Here is an 18,445-nt window from a genome sequence, read left to right as displayed (position 1 = left end):
ACAACTCAAACCATTCTTTGTCGCGAACATTCCTCTCGTTTTATTAACAAAAGTTGCACTACAAAATATTAAAAAGCTTAACGTCAGTCTCCAAACAACTAATTCTTCAGAAGAAACTAAATAGAGATTAAAAAGAAGAGAGAGAAAAGAACAGAGAATAGATAAACTTTTATATGAGCACACAGATTCAGTGCATTTTATGTTAGTGGAGATAAGTTAATTGTGCATGATACCTTGCATTTTACAGTTCTGAGTTGCAAAACCTCAAATAAAGCCTACTCTAATAAGTATACAGTCCCGTAAGGTATCAGACCTACAAGAATCACTTCAAAGAAGTTAAGATCTGCTCTGAATTATTTGATTTGCATCCACGACGCAATGATTTTCTCTGCTTCCAAGTAATCACCCATGAGCAGTTCCTTCAAGCTCCTTGCCTTGTTTGGGAGATGTCAGTTGCCTCAGATTGTACTTTGAGAGCTCTTTGTATCTTTCAACGACTCCCACTAAGCAAATAGTCTGCTTAATACATAACATAGAGTTATTATGGCCTCAACCAAAGATCACAAAACATCAGCTAAAGCTAGTTACTTTTATGATTGTCAAGTGAAGAATCATAATGTGCTCACTTAGTCAAGAATGTTATGGTTATACAACCCAGAACATGCATGCTTGATAGCAGAAATACCACAAAGGGAAGCACAGTCAATCTTAAACACTCTGAATCAAAAACCAAGTTAAAAGTTCACACAATCTACGTGGCATGCAAAAAAAAATAAAATGTGTGCATGGTCTCAGAATTCTAGCTAGCCAAACAATGCAAGAAAAGGATGAAGTGCAGGAATTGGTAATTATATTATTGGACTATATCAGATATCAAGTTACTGCAGAAGCAAGTGTTCAGAAAATTGAAGGCTTTCGCTATTCCAACAAAGGATATTCCTTGATCTCAAGTGCCTGCCAATATAAATATGTTCCGTATTCAAACATCGAAAGATGGATCATCGAAAAAATTGCAGTTGTTGTTGGCTGTATGACGTAAGCAACGTCTAGACATATACAAGTTCAAAGAGGAAGAAATCATCCTTAGTAATAAGGAAAAATTGACAGTAAATGTGTTAGATAAATACTAGTTACCCACCAAAGGAGGGCTGCAGTACTTGCTGGCCGTGCCGAGAGAGAGAGAGAGAGAGAGAGAGAGAGAGAGAGAGAGAGAGAGAGAGAGAGAGAGAGAGAGAGAGAGAGAGAGAGAGAGAGTAGTAGTGCTTCACTTCTCGTCGTCGCCGCTCGCCGCCAACCTCGTTGTCGCCCGTCGCTTGCGTGCCCGAGTTAGCCGATTGCTTCGACACAGATGCCCTAGCCCATCTGCAATTTAAGTTTTCATTTGACTCGACCCGACCCACTCGAGTCATCTTTCTCCTCGAGCTGAGGCTAGGGAATCCATGTTGGCGTGATTGGCATCTTCATCAGCGATCTCTGGCTCGCTTGCGGTGGGCGACAACAAGGTCAGCGGCAATGGCGAGCAGCGACAACGATGACGAAGAGTTAAGCGCTGCTATCGTGCCACGTACCAAAAGATGAGAAAACTCTAACTAGTTGCATTCAATATTCATGTCATATTAAGCAAACAAAGCAGAATAAAATAATATAATGGATGTTAACCAAACAAAGCATAAGAAAAGGATTACAGTTTTGGTTGTGATAGGAAAAACACTTGATTTGATCTCTACACTATCAATTTTAGTTAACCATAAATGAAGAAAATGTAGTATTCAGGTAAGATAAAAGGAGATGGGTAATTTACCTTCACAACCTGGACAATAATGGTCTTATCTGGGCTACTAAGATCAACTTTGTGTGGCTGTGGCACAGATTTTGCAACTGCATTTATTATCTTCATCCTATCAATCCCCGTATTTGCACGTGCTTCAAATAAAACTGCAAACTGCATGTACAAGCATTTAGCTTAAAATTGGACAATGGCAATGATGCACCTTTTTGTTGCCCATCGTGATCTTCTGAATTCTGAGGAGCAAGTGGCAACATCTAAGTTTTAAAAAAAAACCAAAATTGAATGGCAACAAATTACTCTACACCTAGTTGTGCTCTATCTAAAATGTCCTTGAAGGGTTAAAGCTTTGGCCAAAACTAACCAATTTGATGTCCTAGCCTTATTGCGCTCAGGTCATTAATTAGGCATCAATGTTCAAAGGGGGATTAGCAATCTCCTCCCTGTCTATTGCTACCAATGGGGCATGGTTAGACATTCATCAGTTTCTGCAGCTAAGTATGGGTTGTTTTGGCATTCCCGATTGAGTGGTCTTGACAAAGTTATTGTTAATTTTAGTCAACTTCAATGGTTTCAATGTACAGGGGCACACCTATTAAAAAGTGAAACGAATTTATATATTGACCTTCTAGGACGTCTTTTTATTGGCAAAGAATTTCAGGAGCCCTAAAAGACGAGCAACAATTAAACATTTAACCTGTGCACCGAACTTCCATGCTACTTGTAGATTTTGTACATAGCAGCAACAGAGATCTTTTAAAAGTCATATAACGAAACAACTCAAGTCACAAGCTTACACTTGATTTATAAAGTTATATGTCATCGCTTACCAAATTCAGCTGATGTACTAATACTAAATATTATTCTGTTTGTGCTGAATAGTTATAGTAGAATGACATCATTCACATAGAAGGAATGATGTGAAAAAGGAAACATTTAAACAGTGCTTTTAAAAACTTTTCAATACTTTTGGGACCGTTTTGGTGGAACCTGAAAAAGGAAAACCGTATGTAGGAAACTTCCTTCCTAATAGATAATCATTAAAAAGTTCCTTGAGATAAACTTCCTGATAGATAATATTGCAAACTCACATGGTGAATCTCAAAGTTAACAGGCTATCTTCATGATTTGATTCTTCTTTATGCCAAATCTTCAGCAGGATTTTAGAGAAACCTACCACAAATTAACTATAATACTATGCTCTAACTAAAGTGGGAGAAAAATTTTGGAGCAGAACATTGGATATAAGTTCAATTAATCAGGCTAAAGAAGCCTAGAAAGCTAATGTAGACTAGTAGATGATCCACAAAGATGTTCACAGCACCAGCAATTCTTGCTGCATAAAGAAACATGTCAACAGAAAAGCCAAAAGGACAAGACCATACCTTATGCGGATTAGGAGCTTCATTAGGGAAGTGCTGATCAACAAGTGGTTTAATTGCTCTTGTTATTTCATCTTCCGATGCATAACATGTTACTTCAGCAGGTAAAACTCTCAATATAAATCTATAGAGCAAATATCCAATGCAGAAAAACATAAGTTACAAAAACCAATACCAAGTATTATTATATTCAACAAACCTTCAGGAAATCATAAAATCAAAAGAAAATTATGGCATGAATGTAAACCTTGACATATGTTTACGAGTGGAAGCAGCTGAACTCATCATACGTTGTACTATGTCAGCAGGACCAGGGTCGCCAGCTCTTTTATGCATTTGGATACAGACCACACCATTACAACCCGAATCAAGGTTCACAAAATGCCTCTGTTTACAGTGCAAAAGTTTTGGTAAATTGAGAGACTATAACTAATATACAGTAAGGAAAATAAACAAAAAAAAATGATTCAAGCGGTTTGACAGCCAAATCTAATTAATAACTAATAAGTGCAAATAACATTTCTGAGAAATCCAGAAGTTGTGAAGCCTTCAAAGTTCAAAGGTCCATTTTAGCAGCTTTGGGGTTGTCGCAGACATATTCTGATGGATGATGAACAAATAGTGCTGAACCCTAAGTATTCAAATTAATTAGCTTATTATCCTCTAAAGGCTAATAGCATCAAGTTCAGAGTGCAGATATGTTTAACATTTTAAATCTCAACCTTTCCTGTTTAGCATAAATAGTGGACGAGGAGCAACAATGACCAAAAAATGCAGGACTTCACCGACAATGATTCATACCCTCCACCCTCTTCTCATTCCCCTTATAATCTCCACTACAATTATGAGACACTGCCAATATTTGGCCAGAAAAGAGTGAAAAACTGCTGCAAAAAGAATGGTTACCAAAGGTGTGCATACTTTTTCCCTTTTTATAATTTTTTTTCACATTTCCCCTTTAATCTTTTCCCTTTTTCTTTCCGCAACTATAGCAAGATAACACCCCTGGTTGTAATTAATGCCACCAGTACTTTATGATCAAGCAGAAATTTATAGCGTTATCATTCTCAATTCCTTTCACCGTAGCCTACTAGCCTCATGGTTTGAAGTTTCATGCAAGAAGGAACAGTAACAGCTGAAACTCAATGAAAACTAAAGCTGAAACCATCAATATTTCTGATTTTGACATTTATTTTGGACCACAATTGACTAGATCTCTATTTCGGCCTAAAATATTCATTTTTTTTAGGGGTCAAAACTGAAACATGAATCTATCCTCTTGCTGAACCAGTGAATCTAGTAGAGAGTAAATCAAAACATAGCAGGAACAAACACTGGGCGGATTGATATTTGTAAAACCAAGCATCTTGGTCCGTATAGCACCATGATAACTAGGGATTGACAACATCCTGCCTTAGCTGCACATAATCTATGGTGGAATAATAATTGTTGCAGCCATAAATTCTAAAATATTTTAAACCAAAATTAACAGAATGCTGAACAAGAAATTTCCTAACATCCTAATAGAGTAACAACAATCAGAATCCAATGAATCTGTCATGTCACCATCCAAGGCACTCATTCTCCAATCACTAAAATCGGCTAGCCTATAAAGTATAAACATGATACACCATAGGATAGACCGTTTAATGTATAACAAACAATAAAATAGTTTATAAGAAACTAAAGCATGCAGGCAGGGCCTGTGAAAAACAGAAAGAATAAAATGTAAATATCACAAGCAAAAGTGTTACTTAAAAAGTATTACTACTAATGATGGTTTAAGAGCATGTGTAACTTAAAGAAACCACTGAGACATATAGAGGGAAAGGTTAAAAAACAAGCCAGCATGGTTAAGCATGTTCATCATTGGTGCAATCTTCAACAAGATAAACGGAAAAGTGACGACAATTCCAGCAAGCAAAGTTGCTATAAACATATTTTCTCATAACTGAAGTAGTAAAAAAGCAACTAAATAAAAGTTTAGATTCACTGCAATAACTAAAACAAACCTTGTTCCTATCTTTTAACTCCTTGAGCTCATCTTTAATTAGATCATCAATATGTTTATCATCAGCTTTAGATTCTCCATGTTCACATTGTGATGGTCCTTTTTCTACTCGTTGCTTCTTCACTTGTAAATTCTCACTTTCTTCACTATGTTTCCCAGTATCTGGTTCTGAAATTTGAGGGATGCAAGAATCTTCTTGCTGCTTTGTCTCCAGTACACCTTTATCTGCATGATTCTCAACTTCAAGTTCCTCTTTGACAGGAGCCTCATCCTCATCACTAGAAGAATCAGAATCCTTAAATTTGATTATTTTGTTTAACGGTTTATTAGGCGAATTCGTAGACTTTGCAGTCGAATTATTCCCATGCACTAGCTCATCATAGAACTGCAGATCAAAAGAACAAGAGGCTTCAACACAGTTTGTGTATTTTTAAAATGTAACTCATATGAAAAGAAAATTGAAAGAAAGAAACATTGAGTTGTACGCTAACAAGGACACTTTGTTATATTGCTGAGTATGATAAATGTATGATGGAAGCACAGAGCTACGCAGTATCATGGTACTATAGATTCAGATAATACATAAGCTGGCAAATTCACCTTAAGTAAGTCTAATCAGTTAAAAAAGTACATAAAGGGCACTAATTTATCCTAAGTATTACATGAGCACCACGAAATCGATAACAACACTAGTTAAAATTGTATAGCTTCATATAATCAAAAGGAACAAAAAAACAGAATCAACAAGAAAACATCAAATATGCAGTACATGAGATATAGTTTGTAATAAAAGATAACATATAACTAAATTAACTGAAATTTTCATCAAAATAAAGAGCAACATCACAAACATTAGCATGCATTAAGATTTCAAGGTAACTAATAAGATAAGATTCTTTCTCTCATCCTTGTCCACTACTCCCAGATGATAAAGCAGATAGATGGATAGATTCCAAAACATCCAATACCACAATCTGAGATGTCAATAAACTAAATCGAAAGAACAGATACTCACAGGATTGCAATTCAAGTATCCCCAAACCCACTTATGTTAGTTTAAATAACCAAAAGGGCATCCCAACCTTAAGACAGTCGAACAAAATCCACATGGAAAAAACCTACAGAAAGGCAAATAATCTGGGAGGAGAAGATCAACAACGCACAGTATCGAGGAGATTAAGGGCTTCATTGGCCGCCTGGCGCTCTCTTCCACCGTCGCACGTGAGGAAGAATCCCTCCACTCCAGGTCGCAATGGGTACAAACCCTTCTTGACGGGCTTCTACTCCCAAACCCAAGGAAGCGCGAATTAGTTCAAGGAAATCGAAAGATAAAGAACTCCGAGAGGAAGAGAAATTTACCCCATGGGGAAGATACCTCCTCTTCCTCCCCTTACCGGCGTTGTTGGTGTTGTTAGGATTGGGTTTGTTCTCGGCGGCCATGGATTTGATCTCAAACCTCTAGCTTTTCTCCAAGGGCTCACTCTTAGAACTAGCAATAGTCTGTCTCTCTGTTTCAAAGTAGAAGAAAGCGTCGGCTTAATGGGCCCAGCCCAGACTCGGCCTGATGTGGCCCATGGATACCCCTAATTTATAGGCCATTTTTGCGTGTATACCCTCATTAAAATTGATATTTGTATATAAAATATATATTAAATTTATATAATACAACACCCTACCAATTTTTTTTAAATAATAATAATAATAATAAAATGTAAATGGTGGAATAATAATATCATTAAAGAGATATGGGTGGATTGTGCCTAATTATAATTATGGAGGCGCATATGGCATATATGGATCGTAATTTATATTGTCAAATATCAATCGAATCCTCCATTGGAGATTTCTTACCTTAAATTGCATGATCTCCAATCCCTACCATCACTCTGCAATTACACCATCTCTCTTCCTGTCTATATAGAATCGTCACCCTTTAATTTTTCCTTTGTTGCAGATGAACAACCATCCCATCCAATCATCTGATGGCCAGGAAGAAGGTGAACCTTGCATGGATCGCCAACGACTCGACCAGGAGGGCGACCTTCAAGAAGCGCAAGAAGGGGCTCATGAAGAAGGCCAGCGAGCTCGCGACGCTCTGTGACGTCAAGGCTTGCGTGGTGGTGTACGGGCCGCAGGAGCCGCACCCGGAGGTGTGGCCGTCGCTTCCCGAGGCGACGCGTGTGCTGGCGCGGTTTAAGAGCATGCCGGAGATGGAGCAGTGCAAGAAGATGATGAACCAGGAAGGGTTCCTCCGGCAGCGGGTGGGGAAGATCCAGGAGCAGCTCCGGAAGCAGGAGCGCGAGAACCGAGAGATGGAGACGACGCTGCTCATGTACGAGGGCCTCGCCGGGAGGAGCCTCCATGATGTCGGCATCGAGGAGGCGACGAGCCTGGCGTGGATGGTGGAGATGAAGGCGAAGGTGGTGCACGACAGGATCGAGATGCTCAAGGCGCAGATGGCGTCGAACCATGCGGCGGCGGAGATGGCGATGGTCGTGAAGGAGAAGACTCCCCTTGAGGCTGCCATGGAGGCGTTGCAGAGGCAGAGCAACAGCTGGTTCGCCGACATGACTAACGCTAATGACAACATGATGTTTGGTAGCAATGATGGTGGTGTGGATGACATGGTGCAGCCTTACATAGAGAATGCATGGCTTGATCCTTTCTACCCTTTGAACTAGAGGTTTCTTTTTAATAGATTAACTGTGAGTTAGTCTGAGAATAAATTTAGAACGTGTGTTGAGTCCTCTCTTTTTCTTTTTCTTTTTCTTTTTAGTTTTTCTTTTTTTAATTCCTGTATATAAGCCATCAATAAATTAATGTTTGAGATACATGCATGCTTTCATTTCGTGTGTATAGAGAGTAAATTTTAAATTACCCCCAATCTCCAGTTTTGTACAAAAGTTATACCACTCGCTTAACTTCTATTGATTTAACTCATTTTCACTACACGAGATTTAGACTAATCTAAAATTATTATCTTTTTAATTCAAACTTAAAGAAAGTTTAATAAAATTAAAAGTTATTAGATTTTGTCTCATATTCTTCTTCCGTTAAATTAGAATTACGCAAAGCCTCGGAAGAAGCATCCTGTTTCTATTAGGTATAAACATTAACAAGGTAACGATTCTATACCAATTTAAAACTAGATAAAAGGGATAAAGTGATACAAATAAAAGATGAATTGATGTCCTATCTAATAATAAATTGTTGCTCTGTATAGGGTAATTGCACAATTAAGATTTAACCTGAAGGGTAATTTTAATGCCGGAGAAAGGATTTACCTGAATGCCGTTTTGAGGGTCAATATGGTACAGTAAATATTCCTCCAGGACTGCACAATATTGTCCATGTAGACAGATGAAATATCTGCACAAACACCAGCTTTTTATATGATAAATTAACAATCGTTCATCTTTTTTTACATTTTGCACAGAGAGATACACGTATATATCTATATGAATCCTTATCTATCTGAAGAATATGCTGCAGCAAGGAGAGCAGCTCCGTTCCCGGATCCATCCTCGGAGACCCGGAGAATCACATTTTGAGCAACATCCTCGCCCAAGATTTCAACTAGGGCTTCATTCAGATACTCCCTGAAGATAGAGTAGCTGACGTAGAGCCCTCCCTCTATCGCGATGACTGTTCTCCTAGGCCTGCTCTTTGTCTTTCCACTGTTGCCGCCACCGCTTCCATCTCGTCCAATTTTTTTCAATATTCCAACTATACCTGCTGCAACTAGTCGAGCAGCTCTTCGGGTTACTATATCACATACTCTTACAATGAGCTTTCGAGCTTTCAAAGAAGTATCTGACATCTGAAAGAGCAGTCGATGAGAAACGCAACAAATCTTGCTCAGGTTAGCCATGTATGCAAAATAAATAAAGAAAGTAGATCATGATTTTAAGAAATGAATTATTACCTGTAAATTTTCCTCCAGGATTCCTCTGACCTGGCTCAAATCAGGGGAATTGTCCTCATGCATGGCAGCCATCAAGGGAGTACTGGAACATTATGTGAGAAGTTTAGTATGGACATGTTACACAAGGCAGTGGTGGTACTTTGCCACAAGGTAAAATTAAAACAGATCATTTTGAAGTATCCTAAATTACATAAATGGTAAAAGTTGATGAACTGAGAACCCATAATAGCTCAGAGATAAACTATATTTCCTGTCTCTAAATCTATCAAATAATCTGGTAATTAATTTGTTTGTCACTAGTCAAGTATCAGTTTAAGCTACTTCCTTTTAGGAGCTCTCTGTAAGTTAGTTTAGGAAAAGGAAAAGGAACTTGTGATCCGCCAAATTGCCAGTAAAGATGACAGTGTACAGCTGTCTCTACAACATTAGAATAGCATTATCTGTTCTAAAATTTGGAAATGCAACCACCACTAGTACAAAAACTTCACGATTGAAATGTATGAACATAGAAAAGGTCTTTTACTTCACAAAATCTTAAAGTTTAGAATATAATTAACTATGTTTATTCTCCTAACTGTTTATTCTCCTAACATGTGAAGCTATTTTCTAGGTGAGCAAAATATAACCAGAAACCAGTTTGTCCCAGTCTTATCACAGAAGTAAAATGATAACTATTCAATGTAGTAAAATATAACATGTGAAGTAGAATACACCTTTTATTGTTATAGGTTTCTTAAACGGTATAAAGATGATTACATGCATGCCATTCAATGTAGTAAAGAATAAAGATAATAAGATTCAGAACGAAGCAAAATGCCATACAAAAATAATTCTGAACCTCCTTTCATTGTGCAGTATGGAATCAAAGCACATGATAGCTAATAGCAGAAGTCACCTACCTTAAAGAAAAGGGTACGGATAAATTTTGGGTAGCATCTCCAAAAATATCCGATTCATGTGCGACTCTGAGAAGCACTGTTCTTGCAATTTCACCCAAATACATTCCAGAGATCATTTTCTCAAAACCCTATAGCAAATAATTTAGGTAACATTTTTCGCATCACACCAAAGCAGATAATCTATAGAAAAGGGTAAGCTGGAGAATCTCACCTGATCATTAGGATTTGGACTCTCATCATCTAGAGCAATATCATATGAAGTTCTTGGTAAATGTGATGACCAGAAGTTCCCCCATTCCATGTTGACAACCTAACAATCAGAGAACATTGAACATTGTAAAAGGAATATATAAGCGCAACATGCAATTGCACAAAGCAAGTAAATATTATTCAAAACACAGATATACCATGACTCCAGAATTTGTATAAAGGCCTTGACACTTGATAATTGCATCAACACGTTCAACATAGCAAGCATTGGTGCCCGTTCCTATAATCACAGCAGCCACAGTGTCCTGATCATAATAATGACCAAGAGCTAACGTGCCCACAGTATCATTTACCTGGATAAAGAGACAGAGAAGTGAAATTCATAAATAATTGGCTTGCTAACAGATCAAACCCCAACAAATTTGAACAGGGCAAAGAGGATGTTGGTATTGTTGGCACAAAAATGTATTGAGTGTTGTAGACATAATCATAAACTGGTAACTTCAAAATGCAGCATAAGAAAAGGGAAGGGGACCCAGAAGCAGTTAGTGAGCAAGAGATCCACTGCAACATAATCTATACCTATCCTCCGTGTAATAAGTTATTGTTTCACACTAAAGACATCTCAAGTAGGCAATAGCTTAAATGCATGCCGTGTACAGAATTTCAATTATAAAAGCCTACTACAAATACCGTATGAGTAAGTTACTGCATTATGAGAAATGAAATCTATAGTACAGTCCTCCTCACAACATCAAATATTTGATGATTTAGTCAATTCCCTTCCACTTATTCCATGTTGTTTCAAGTATACTACTGTTGTCACTTTCATCTGTTTAGCTTTCATCTTGCTACGGCCCTCTCAAATAACTTAAGCATATCTTCTCAGTTGGTGTTATAAGGTTGCAATACTAATGCATGCATATGCTAGACTTTGGATACAAGACCTGTTTGATACATTACAAATGAAGAAAAGATAAATCTAATTCTGGCAATAACTGTAACATATGACCTAAGATATTTAGAAGTACTGAGACAAAAAAAAGGTAAATAAGAAAGAAACTGGAAGCCTATGAGAACCAATATTTTAGTTGTTATAAGAGGAAAAAACAATCATCAAGCATATCATGGCAAAATCACTTCCAATCCTTCTAAGGTATGAAATGTCTCGATCCACTTATTCACAGCTCCACTAAAGCATAATGCAGATGCAAACATACAACTAAGACGCACTCTTTTTAGAGAGAACAATTATGTATTTGGCGTGTGCAGATGCACAATACATATGCAAACATTTGAGGCAAAGAAGTTATATAGTGGGTATCTAAGGCAAAGATATCAAAAGCAATTGCTTAGGAATCAAGAATATTCCTTAAAACACCAGTATTCTTAAGCTACAAGAACCAGCTGAAACTAAAACATACCAAGACGGCCACCTGCATAGTCAGTCCTCTCTTAGTGATGGCTTCCTGCAAAAGGTGGGCAACATCCTGTCCAACCTAAAGTTTCAAAGTTGATGTTAATTACTTACATGAAATTGCAAGAAAGCCTACTATTCATTTGACCACTAAGAAAACGGTATGCCATCCGCAGAATAATTTAAGTTATACAACAGGACTGACAGAAAGCATTACAACAACAATAAAAGTATGATATTTCTGTAGATATTGAACCAAATTAGAAATTCCCATGGAAGGGCAAAAAAGTTACATGCCAACAGCAAGCATTACGAAAACATAACAGAATCAAAATTTAAGGCCTTTTTCAGGCTTTCAGCCTCAGCAAATTCTGATTGGGTATATGTATTCTTTCCTCCATTGATCTTTGTTTACTGTTAGAGCTTATAATATGATTTTAACCACTACAATTCGTAGGCTATAGTTGATACTAAAAGCATTTCTCTGTCACTAAAACAAATAGTTCTATACACATGATGGACATATCATTTAAACACTGAGGCCAAATGGAAGTTAGCAACATGATAGCAGAAATCTGTACACATTTTGCAAGTCTGACAAATTTTTCAAAAAGATAACATTGTTATCTGTTAATTTAAAAACATAGATGGAATAACAACCTGTAGGTTATTCCCTCACGCATACAATTTCCAAAACATGGAACATATCAGAAAATCTATGGTTGAATATCAAATATAGCAAGCAGAGCCTGGCTAATATAACCACTAGACAAAATTTAGAATGTTTTTATGAAAAATTGATTACCAACTTCATCTTACATTAATCCCCATTAGCTCACAGTAACTGGTGCATAAGATGAAAATTGCAGCAGGTATGAAAAAGAACAAGGCAAAGAGTGGAGATCTTCTAACATGCAGGAAGTCAATAATATGCATTTACTGAAATGTAAGAGGCTACAAGTTTAACTTGGGGTGTCATGGCCAAACTTAATCCCATATGCAATGAGTGCTTGAAGCAATCACCTGAGCAAACTTGCCTGAACCTGGCCTGTGCAACCTAGGCCCAAGTTTAGGAGAAAATCCCCGATGGTTCGCATTATTCAACCCATAGTCCAATGATTCATTTTAACTGATCAACCCAACACAAGCTGCCTCAGATTGCTTTATAAGCCTAGGAGTTCTGGGCCAGCTTAGCCAGAAGGACCATTTAGTCAGAAGAGAATAACTTTTTGCATATACATAAACTAATTTTGGTTTTGCAGTTTGCATTAACATAATTTGAACTATTCTATTGGAGTAATAGTTAATAATCTACATTGAAACAGACAGTTAGCCCTAGTAGTATACATAACATTATGAAGAAACACCACATTATTTTGTGGGAGACAACTGGAGGAGGGAAAAGGTCAAAAGGAAAAACAGGAACATGAACTGATCAACAGAAGAGGAATAGGGCTTACAGCATCTTCGATTGAGAATCCTTTAGTCCACTTGATAAGAGCACCAGAAGAAACAGAAATCTGCCTAATGGGAAAAGAAAATGTAAAGCCAAGAGCCCTTCCGTCATCTTTCTTTTGTTGAAAACCATCATTCTCCCTTTCAACAAAGTCTTTCAGCGTCAATGCAATAAAATCAAAAAGATTCTGCAAAAAAGAAAATAAATCAAATTTACAAATTATTTTTACTGTAAACTAGCAAGTGAAATATGGAAGTATCATTAACCTCGCTTGTGCCGTTCATCAGTTCTTGAGGAACAGGTTGGCTTTCAACTTGATGATTCAAGATCCTAGAAACTTTACCTCCAAGCTGAACCCGCAAGACTCTAAAATTAGTTCCTCCTAGATCAAGGGCATAATAAATGCCTTCTTCATTCCTGTTAGAAAGATGAATATAGTGAAACAAAATAAAATAATCAGCAATAAGAGACACTTCATTGAAAATATAAAAAATGTCATAAATATAACCAAACAATAAAACCAATAAGTGAATAGTGATATTACCAACCAATTGCTAATGACTTTAGAAGAACATATAATGGTAAATTATAGCCTGCACAACTAGGTAGATCATCTCCCCTCCCTGCTAGAAAGAGTATACTATCACAAGATTAAGCAGCTCTTCATAGGGAAGTCAATTTAGGAAGAATTAATATCCTCTTAAAGATTGCTCAATCCTGATCTACACTCAGTGCTTGAGATTTCCCCATAGATTAGCTTGAGGATTCCATTCATCAGTTAGCTGAGCCTTCAGCATCAACAACACCCAACTTCGACATACTAGCTCACTCATATCTATCCCCGGTGTGCTTTTCCCCAAAGCTTGCCAGTTTGGCAGGAGCTAGTATGAGATGCATCTAGTATGAAACAAATCTGTTGGTGGCATTAAGCTATCCTCCAGTTGACTGGCAAATCTTGGAGAAACTCTCCAGTTGTCAAACAATGGGCTCATTGCTTACCACAGAGAAACATATATGTGGACAAGATATGTCTGCATCTTAGCGTCGTTTTGAAAGATCTCCTTAAAAGTTAAAATGCTGCATATTCTTCTTTAACAGATTCTTTTTTCTAAAGTATACGAGAGAACAAAATCAATTATGTTGTTGGCTAACACCACAACTAGCATGATGCCGTCTGCCATTGTTTAGCTTAAATCCGAAACCTATAGTATCTACTTGCTCTTCTAGCTCATCTGCAGACGATACGTGAGGAAGATTGTTATGGACCTGGTTCTTCCTTCTAATTATAGGTCCATAATCCAATAGTAGCGAACATACAGATGCGGAAAGTAAGCCATCTCATCAGTTTTTCGATATAGGGATTTGAACTCATGAGCTCTTGGTTATTCGACAAAGGATCTAACCACTATGCACCACTTCAATATTTAAAAGCAAGTACTAGTTAGAAAGAGCCTTCAAGAAAAAAACTATATTTTGAAACACAGTGGCATAATCCATTTTGGAACCAAGACATCTAACTGTTGGAAACAAGTACTGAGGCATCCAAAATAGGGAGAAAAAAAATATAAGAAAGTAGCAACGCACCAAACCCGAAACTAATTTCCAACAACATAAAGACCCAGACAGAATTAATCCTAATCCAAAACCTCACAACACCAAATAAACAAAGAAACCCATAGAAATCCAAGTAACCACCACTAATAACGAAATAATATGCACACACAAAAAAAGAAGAAGATAAAAGCGTTTATACCCGTCCGGAAGCGCATCAACGAAGGTGAGCAGCATCTTGAGCTTGCTCCCACCATCCGAGGCCAATCCGGCGTGCATCTCTACCGCCATGGCATCCACCACCTGCCTCAACCTACCCACCGGAGTATCGCATCCCTCCTCGAACTCCCTCACCACCTCCACCGCCCGCCACCACCGCCTCCGGCTCCTCGCCCGTTTGCCCACCAGCGCCGCCGCGATCGCACACGTCAGCACAGCGCATCCCACCGCCACCCCGAACCCCACTCTCCCCATCCCACCGGCCTTTCCACCTACCTCTCCATCGGAACCCTAACCCCAGCCCTAAGCGGCGGGGAAACACAAAAGGCCCTCGCCGCCAACCAAGTGGTCGACAAAAAGCTTCAAAGAGAATGGAACAGAGAAAGCGAAGACGAGAAAGCGAGAGAGAAGAGGAGAGAAGGAGAAGGGAGAGGGGAAAAAGTTAAAAAGAGGGGGGGTGTATTTATCACTAAACTAAATATAGTATTTTTAAGTTAGCGTTGGACAGCAAAGTGGCGTGCGTGCCGGGTGGTGGCCTCCTTTTGAAAACAAAAAAAAAAAAAAAATACGTGAATGACGGATTTACCCCTGAATCAATCGCAAAATGACGGATTCGGACGTCAAGGTGGGGAGGAGAGTGGGTTTGACTTATGTCGGTTTAATAGGAGAGGAGCGGATAGCGACGGCGGTATACTCAAAGTAGTTTAAGCACTCACCCTTGGATTTGTGGTTATTTACGAAGATGGCACCACATTAATAGCTACACTGACGGCATTAGTCAGCACTTTGACTGGGACCACGTGGGAGAATTACACGAGGTCGTTATCCAACGGTAGATACGATATCATGCCTTTCATTTTTTTAAAAATTCGAAATTTTACTTTTAAAATATTTCCATCAGCTGATAACCACCCACAACAGGTTTGACTAAAAAATATAAATATATAATTATAGTTTAACAAGTGATAAGAAGAAAAAAATAAGTTAAATGAATTGTATCTCTCTTTATATGGATAACAACCAAAAAGTATAAATTTGCAACGGTCGCTATAGTGTATACGTAATCGTAATGCTGTCATGCGTGACATAATTGCTCAAAGTCATGCCATATTGTTTGTTAAATAGCATGAGTGGAGTAATTATACGCATGATGTTATGAGATCCTTTTATATCTTATTTTACTGGTAGATGAGCATGCAAGAGATTGCTATCAGACCATCCACATTCCTCACATCAATAGGGTGGTCCCATTTTCTATTTGTTAAATGAAGATATTAATTAATGCGTTTAGAAGAAGAAATATATGGATAGGAATCGAGTAATTAGTTTTTAATCCTAATGTTCTTAGTCTCATACTGACAACAAATTTTTTTTCTGAAAATAATAATAATAATAATGTTTTGGGTATTAGGAGAAAGGGAGAGGGCAAAAGGGGGAATGTGAGAGTAGGAGTGTGTGTGTTGGGTGTGAGGTACAGCAGAACGCGGCTACAGTTGTGGACAAAAAACAAACAAAAACGAGGGTGGGGGGGGGGGGGGGGGGGGGGTGCGAACGGCGACGGGAGCTGCGTATTCGAGCGGCCGTACGAAAATCCAGCTGTTCTCTCGCGAGTTCCAGCTAAGCACCTTCCCAACTCACGCCTCGATTGCACCCCCACTGCCCCGAACACACACCCACTAGTAAAAAAACATTGCTTACCAAAAGGAACAGCACCAACAACTACCCAGATTTTATTAGGTACGTAATATTTATTAGTGATAATTACCCACATTATATCCCAATATTTCCTTTTTATTATCATCTACAGTTCGGCCCTCGACGTTTGTTTTTATTGCTTGAAGAATAGCCACCTTAGTTTTAAGAGGCCCATTTGAAAAAAAGAAAAAAGAAAAAATTTATTTGGATTTTAATATTAGTAAAATTGAATGAGTTCTTTAATTTTTTTTTTAACATATTTATCGGAGAGAATTAGAGCTAAAAAAGAAAAAAGGGTCAGGCTCTTCTCTTTTAAAAACTAATTATTAGCGAGATGGGAATTTGCTGACCTTGGTGGCTTTCATTTGATGCAGCGAAGAAGCCGTTGGGTTGGAGGCGTGGAACTCGTTTCCTCCTGGTGGTGGATGGAGGCTGCTGCTGGAGGAGGCGTGATCGGAAGAAGATCGTACGGCTCTGATATGCGCGAGCTGGCACACGGGAAGGGGGAGGGGGGTTGGTGGTGGTCCACCGACGCCAACACCAAGTGATGGCCAATGCGATGCATTATTTTGTCGGTGCGACGCTGTGGGTGTGGGTGTGGGTGTAGGTGTAGGTGTGGCTGTGTGATCCAAAGTACAAGCCAGCGATTTCGTACTCTCGCCACCCTTTTTCTCTCTGTCGGGATTTATATTTAATTATCTATATACATTTAACAATGTCACATTAAAAGATAGAGAAAAGTTATTCTGAGGAATGGAAAATATAACAATGTAATTCATAGGAGATCATTTCTAATTTTCTTTTATCATTAAAGGTTGGACGCAAAGATATGCATGTAGTGTTAGGGACATGGATTATTGGAAATTGGAAGCTAATAAAAACGAGAAGAAAGGAATGGAGAGTGACCAGTGACCGGACAACTCAATGTTAATATGTCATCAAACACATGGTCGATCACATGGAGCGGACAAAGAGGAGGATTGTTGGCTAATTAGTCGAGGAGAAATTAAGCAAGTTGGATGGAGAAAAAGGTGAATCCATTCACAAATATATTGAGAAGAGTGGAAGGTGAGGGGACCCAAGTACCTTGTCGATGGTAAACATACCTTGTCGTCATGCTGCGATCTCTAATCTGCGCATGCGCCTCCCTTTCCTTTGTGTTACTGCTCACTGGTCATTGGTCACCACCACCTTTCTAACTCGTCCATTGCCACCAATTTTTGCTTCCACTTCCACTTCCATTCCTAAAAGTTTGGCTACCATTATTTGGTTGGTACTTAAAACCGCACCTTTATGCCCTCCAATTTGTCGTCCTGATGTGATAATTAAAAGCATTCTTAAACTTACCATCCAAATATAACCCTGCCTTTGTTTATGATCGAGACGTCTGGTTAGAATATATGCTTAGGCTAATCAAAAGTGGTAGTTGGCAAATTTACCTGCAAAATTAACTAAAATGGAAAAGAAGACCCAGGCCAGGCCCAGTATTTGGATTGAGATTTGAGGTCCGGCCCACGTAAGGCCGGTTCTGCCTTAGCGGATTCAAATGGGTCTTGTTCGGATCCGAAACGCGGAAAGAACCGGGGAAAGGTAATCGGATAAGCAAACGACGGAGGATTCTTGTTCCACCCTTCTTCTCTGCCCGAAACCATGGCGAGGAGTCTTCTCTCACTCGCTCCCGCACCCAATTCTCCTCCCCCGCATCTCACCACCAAGATACCCACTTCGCCTTCCTCCTTCCCTACGCAGCTCTCCTCCGCTGTTGCTCTTCCTCGTCTTCTTAGTACCCGCAGTGGAAGTAGAAGAGACCGCCGAGTCTTGGTAAGGGCAGGTCCACCGAGTACCAATAGCCTTATCCTCGCTTTTGTTCTTCCGCTCTCTCTTCTCGGAGGGA

At 38.7% G+C, this 18,445-nt stretch overlaps 3 protein-coding genes and 1 long non-coding RNA gene across 5 annotated transcripts; 1 reads left to right on the top strand and 3 right to left on the bottom strand.

The window, feature by feature from the left end:
• Positions 1–149: 149 nt before the first annotated feature.
• Positions 150–6,696, bottom strand: LOC140766042 (uncharacterized). Its single transcript, XM_073105434.1, has 7 exons — positions 6,539–6,696; positions 6,343–6,459; positions 5,181–5,564; positions 3,416–3,555; positions 3,172–3,292; positions 1,802–1,942; positions 150–516 (listed from the first exon to the last, which is right to left on the bottom strand). Exons 1-7 carry the CDS (start codon positions 6,617–6,619, stop codon positions 403–405), a joined length of 1,098 nt encoding a protein of 365 aa, XP_072961535.1. The 5' UTR covers positions 6,620–6,696; the 3' UTR covers positions 150–402.
• A 268-nt stretch (positions 6,697–6,964) lies between these two features.
• Positions 6,965–8,250, top strand: LOC140766043 (agamous-like MADS-box protein AGL80). The gene has a single exon (XM_073105436.1). The coding sequence runs from the start codon at positions 7,162–7,164 to the stop codon at positions 7,858–7,860; it is 699 nt and encodes a 232-aa protein (XP_072961537.1). The 5' UTR covers positions 6,965–7,161; the 3' UTR covers positions 7,861–8,250.
• Positions 8,251–8,549: 299 nt separating this feature from the next.
• Positions 8,550–16,312, bottom strand: LOC140764348 (hexokinase-3-like). Its single transcript, XM_073102872.1, has 9 exons — positions 14,840–16,312; positions 13,353–13,503; positions 13,091–13,273; positions 11,638–11,712; positions 10,411–10,566; positions 10,215–10,313; positions 10,004–10,131; positions 9,105–9,186; positions 8,550–8,999 (listed from the first exon to the last, which is right to left on the bottom strand). Exons 1-9 carry the CDS (start codon positions 15,109–15,111, stop codon positions 8,646–8,648), a joined length of 1,500 nt encoding a protein of 499 aa, XP_072958973.1. The 5' UTR covers positions 15,112–16,312; the 3' UTR covers positions 8,550–8,645.
• A 272-nt stretch (positions 16,313–16,584) lies between these two features.
• On the bottom strand, positions 16,585–18,193 carry LOC140764349 (uncharacterized). Of its 2 annotated transcripts, XR_012105028.1 has the most exons (3): positions 17,991–18,193; positions 17,658–17,864; positions 16,585–17,226 (listed from the first exon to the last, which is right to left on the bottom strand). It is a non-coding gene; the product is annotated as an uncharacterized lncRNA (long non-coding RNA). The 2 variants fall into 2 exon arrangements; XR_012105027.1 differs by lacking the exon at positions 16,585–17,226 and having other exon boundaries at positions 17,337–17,864.
• Between the last annotated feature and the right edge of the window lie 252 nt (positions 18,194–18,445).

This window comes from Typha angustifolia, chromosome 8, assembly GCF_048772165.1.
Source record: "Typha angustifolia cultivar Huaian chromosome 8, ASM4877216v1, whole genome shotgun sequence".
Taxonomy (NCBI): domain Eukaryota; kingdom Viridiplantae; phylum Streptophyta; class Magnoliopsida; order Poales; family Typhaceae; genus Typha; species Typha angustifolia.
The sequence above is the reverse complement of the archived record's forward strand: the minus strand, read 5'-3'. Positions and strand labels throughout refer to the sequence as shown.